At 35.8% G+C, this 5,085-nt stretch overlaps 1 protein-coding gene across 1 annotated transcript; it reads left to right on the forward strand.

Annotated features, from left to right (window-relative positions):
- Nucleotides 1-1,515: 1,515 nt before the first annotated feature.
- Nucleotides 1,516-4,121, forward strand: LOC111615667 (the record flags this gene model as incomplete). Its single annotated transcript, XM_023357098.1, has 2 exons — nucleotides 1,516-1,751; nucleotides 2,489-4,121. Coding segments are annotated over 2 exons (522 nt in total), but the record flags the coding sequence as incomplete, so codon positions are not given.
- Nucleotides 4,122-5,085: the final 964 nt, after the last annotated feature.

The following is a 5,085-nucleotide window of genomic DNA, read 5'->3' on the forward strand; positions in this document are numbered from 1 at the left end:
GCTATTTGCATTATATCCTTACAGAATGCAACAAGTTCTCTGTGGGCATGGCCCCATTCAATGCCAAATCTGTCAGCAACACCTCAAAAAGATTCTTGGTTGTCAATCAACCATAATGACAATAATATGGAACTTTCTCTTTTTATTGCTGGTTTTCTTTTAGTAGGCTCCAAAATAATCATCTGCATCAAATGCTGAAATAAAAATAAAATTTCTTAAAATGGTAATTGTTGGTTAAATATCGTTTCATTTGCCACATAAACAAAATATTTTAGGTAAAGTTATATATATATTTTAAAGTTTCAAAACAGATAAATTTTTTAAAATTAAACGCTTCTATTCTTTGTGAAAATAATTACAGTAAAATATTTGACAAACTAAACAGATAATTATAATTTAAACACTTTTACACACCTCAACTGTTGAATGCCTCAAACAGAAGTGAGATTTAAAATCTTCCATAGATTATAAAGGAACTATCTCTTCTACATATCCTATTATTTTGGCCTTCTTTCTCTTTATGTTTTCTTCCATAGCTGCTACATTTACATGTAGAAACAGTTTTTCATCGTCATCTTCATGATTTCTTTTCCTTTTGTACAAAATCATTGCATTGTCACTAAAAATATTGCAAAATGCTGTAACAGCAGAAGAAATTATACACTTGTCCACCATCTTGCTGAGAAAGGAATTATGGGAACTAAGCACTTCGTATGAAGTTGGAATGTTGTTGTTGATGTCAAATTGTTGACTTCAACACTCAACACTTGTGTTGAAAATTGGAATGTCCCTAAAGGAACCACCCTTCTACTAGCCACCCTTTGTGAGATACAACCCCCCAAAATCGGGTCGCATGAGATTGCCAGTTGCGTCCCTCTACTAAGACTCGCGTTTAATTATTTAGCTTGTGCAACTGTGCTGGCTTCGAATAGCCCGCTTGACTGTTTGTGGAGTACTTGATGTTATATGGTTTTAGGGAGTGTGTAGGCTTGCACCCACCTGGATGGTGAGGTGCGAGCAATAGCCGGCACCAAAGTACATGACTACGTGCGGAGTATCGGTTGAGGCTGGCAAAATGTGTTAAAAACTGACCTTTGGAGGCAAATATCTCTTGAAGTATTGCATGTATGGGTATGGTTTGACTTTTCTGCTCGTACGAGAGGCTGTATGATTCTGGGCATTGAAAAACCCCTTGTTCGGAGCCTGAACCGTACATAACCCTTAGAGTCTTGATGGTGTCATTTGCATTTGCTATCTTACTTCGTTAGATCGACGTGTTACTGTATGTCTTATTGTCTATTTTTGTCTTTTTGATACTATGTTTTTCCCTGTTCTTTGTGTTTTCCACCTTTGAAAACTTTTCAATTTTCTTGGGGATTTCCTTCTTGGAGGCAAAGACCGCTTCCTGGAATGTCTGGTGTAACGAGTACAAGGTGGAGGAAGGGCAGTTTTTGGACCAATGCTCGAAAAGAGAGCGGACAGTGAAAGGAGAGAGACATGACGGCACAACTTTGAGCAGACACCCTGGCTGGAGTCTGTTGGGGTTTCTGCTTGAACCCGATTCCGTGGCTGGAGTCGGGTGCGCGGGAATCTGCGTTTGACTTGGCAGGATGTGAGTTTCGGATCGGTGACCGATGGTTCAGATACAAAAAATGCCTTCCTGGAACCGAGGAAAAGAAGACGGAAGCGTGTGTTGTCCGTGAGAAGTTTCTGGCCCCTTGCCGTGAGGGAAAGACGTTCGTACGACCCGGGTACTTTTGTTCTGTCTTGTCCATTGTCTTTACTACTACTTGTCCCCATCTTTGATCTTTCTTTCTTAGTGTAAGTAGTATTAAGGGTTAGTGATCTAGAATTTTTTTAGTAAGAAGTATTCTTGATTTTTGTATGGAGTAGTATTATTGCAATTCAGTATGTCATCATCCTGCTTTTGTAATTGTCTTGCCAACGACTGCCGGATAATCGTCCTAAAATTTCTACATCACAAACGAACCTGTTGCCTTGGGAACCTTTCTTTGAACATTATGAATGATTATTGAATAGTATTTGTATAAGCCATTTTGGTTGGTGACGATAAAAATGAAGTGTTTGTTCTTCAAAATCTTATTTGTTGGCATTTTATTATATATTGATGTGCTATGTTAATTTGAAATAACAAAATAATTTTGCTTGCTCAGATACCAACTTTTCACTATCGTGCATCATCTCATTATCCAAAAAAAATTTGGTTTCTGATGTTGTGTTGTTGTTGTGGTCTTTTGTTATTTGTGGTCATAAAGGCTGGGTGTTAATGTTATGTTTATTTTGGATTTCCCGGAACAAAATTGGTTGTCCTAATTGTTATCTGGCCAAATGCCATGCTGGGCTTTCTCATTTATCTTTATTTCGATTAACCGAACTCGCTGCATTCGTTATTCTCTTTCCAATAATTTTTAAGCTACAATTGTTTTTAAAACTAATTCTTAGTTTTTTTTTACTGCCAATGATAAAGGAGTGCCAACGCGGGAACGGTGGATGCGGAGGAAGTGGAGAAGTTTAGAATCCTGGCTTCTGGCTGGTGGGATAAGAATGGTGCAATGAAGGGTCTGCACGCCCTCAATCCCTTGCGGGTGTCTCTGGTACGGGATGGTCTGGTGAGAACTGGAGCTGTTTCGCCCCAGGCCGCCGAAGGACCTCTGCCTCTGCAAGGATTGGAAATTTTGGATGTGGGCTGTGGAGGAGGAATTCTTTCTGAGGTAAGTCGTCCTGTGTTAAATACTAATAGAGTGTTTTGGTAATCCCCGGTTTCAGAACAGAAAACTTTAATATGATTCGATTGGCCAACTGTATTGCATGAAATGTTACAAACTTGTTATAAAACTGTGAATGGCAAAATTTAGAAGCAGTGATATGTGCCCGTCTGTAGGAATTTTGACGAAACACCCAGTTTCTGACATGATCATTGGATGAGCTTTATTCGTTTCAGTTTCCTTTTAAATGGTGTTTAATGGTGTATACTTTTTTGAAACACAAGCCAAGATTTTCACTGAAAATTGTATGTTGAGTTTGTTTTAAGCGTGCCATACTGTCATTATTGTTTTTGAGTTCTGTAAAGGTTCTTGGTTTGTTTATGATTTTTGATGACTATTTTTCACAGACAAAACATTTTTCCTGAGTCATCATGAAAATTGTAACATTTTTTTGAATTGATCACTTTGTGCCTCTCTTTGATAATATGTTTATTAATGACTTGAATTAAATTGAGTGATATACTGTATTTTAAATTGTTTTTGTCTGTTGTGGATGAGTAAAAACAAAAATTGCTAGCTGCATGCTTATAACTGATTACTGAGAGTAACTGAAATATTGGATATCATTTCAAATGGTGTGTTTGAAACAAATCCTCTCAGATAAAATTTCTACATCACAAACGAATTGTCTTTATGAATACCTGTTGGGCATTGAGGTGTTTGTCTAATTATCTAACCATCTGACAAGTTGGTGGATGCTGTCCACAAAGAAATACTGTGGCCTTTGGTGACAGAAAACCCAAATGACCTTGTGCACCTTAGTGTCAGAAGCAAATAGACTGTTTTTCAATTCCTCCTTCAGAGTTTGAAGATTTAGAAATTGTGGAAAAATATCTGAACTTCAATGACGGACTGATTGGCGTTTGGTCGGAGGTCTGAACCTCCCACTAAAAGCCGGCCAGTCTATCCTTTGTGCTGTTTGCGATGTGCAGTCACGTGTTGTTGCATGCTAAGGTAATGCCTCATATCAGCCTACCTGGCTACTTATTTTTGAGACCTAGTTACAATCTTTTTATTTAAAAAAAACTTAAATTTACTTAAAAAATACTTGTATTTTTAACTGCTCTAAAATGGCAAAAAAGCTTAATTTAAGGGTAGGGATGGGTTTTATAAAAAAAAATTGTGAATGCTAGTAATGGGTAAAATCATCACTAAGTCCCATCCTATAGGAGATACTGATGACTCCCTTTATCTTTCCACCTCCTCTACCTTCAATTACCAAAATTTAATAGTATTAATCCCCCTAATAAACAAACCTTTCTGTAAAATTTCAGAAATTTTGAACAAAATGCATGAGAGTTATTAAGCTTCAAAGAGAGTGAATAAAATAAAATAAAACCCCACACAAACAAACATCCATACAGAAAATACCCCCAAATTTTTTTTGCATTTTTCAACATTTCAAGATCACAAGTCCAAAAATGTAAAATTCTTTGGGAGGTCACTTTGTCCAATTGCCATACTTTTCTTCTGTTATATACAACTGAGGGAAAGTAAGGTTAAATTGAGTGAAGTAAGACCCAAATTTTTTAAATTAAAAAAAAATAATAAGTCATAAATGTAACTAATAATTTATTATTGATAGAACCAATATTATGTTTTACGGAGACGGTTTAATTTGTCGGTTCAAGGCTAACTACAACTATCACTCGTTTTTATTATTGTATTGTACAATTTTAATTAGTTTTAATTTAGTATTTTATGTAATTGTATACATGGTGCACTGTGTTATTTATGATATCGGAGTGTAAACTGTTTTGTAACAATATTTTAGATATTTGAAGTGTCCAATGCCATAACGTTGTAAATGCCATTTTTTTCTAAATACATTTTATCGAAGAATTGAATTCTAAATGCAATGTTTTCTGCCACAAAAGAATATTGTGGCGATATTGGCAGTGTAAGTGGCTGTATTTTGAAGATGAATTTATGTGAAAATATAACATTTAAAGTGCCAGAGCGCAAGTTGCAGCTTATATTTACATCATTTTGATATTCCAGAGATTTGTAACACAGTGAGTTTTTTTTACCATTTTATTGAAAAATTGAAATGAATTCATTCATTAGAAAAAATGTGTTTTACCTCTCCTGAAAAGTTTCTTTTTTGGCATTTACAATATTATGGCATGGTGCACTTCATTTATTGTGTTAACTGCCATGTGTCTAACCTTTAAGTAGGCTGATGAGGTGTCTGTACTTAGAATGCATTCCCATATTAATAACAGTTATATTTGAATAATTGAGTCTGGTTCCATCTTGTCCTGATGCGATAAGCCCTTTTCATTTAGCCGTCATCTGA

The sequence above is a fragment of the Centruroides sculpturatus genome, unplaced genomic scaffold (assembly GCF_000671375.1).
Source record: "Centruroides sculpturatus isolate CEXI.00-Female unplaced genomic scaffold, Cexi_2.0 scaffold2620, whole genome shotgun sequence".
Lineage (NCBI taxonomy): Eukaryota > Metazoa > Arthropoda > Arachnida > Scorpiones > Buthidae > Centruroides > Centruroides sculpturatus.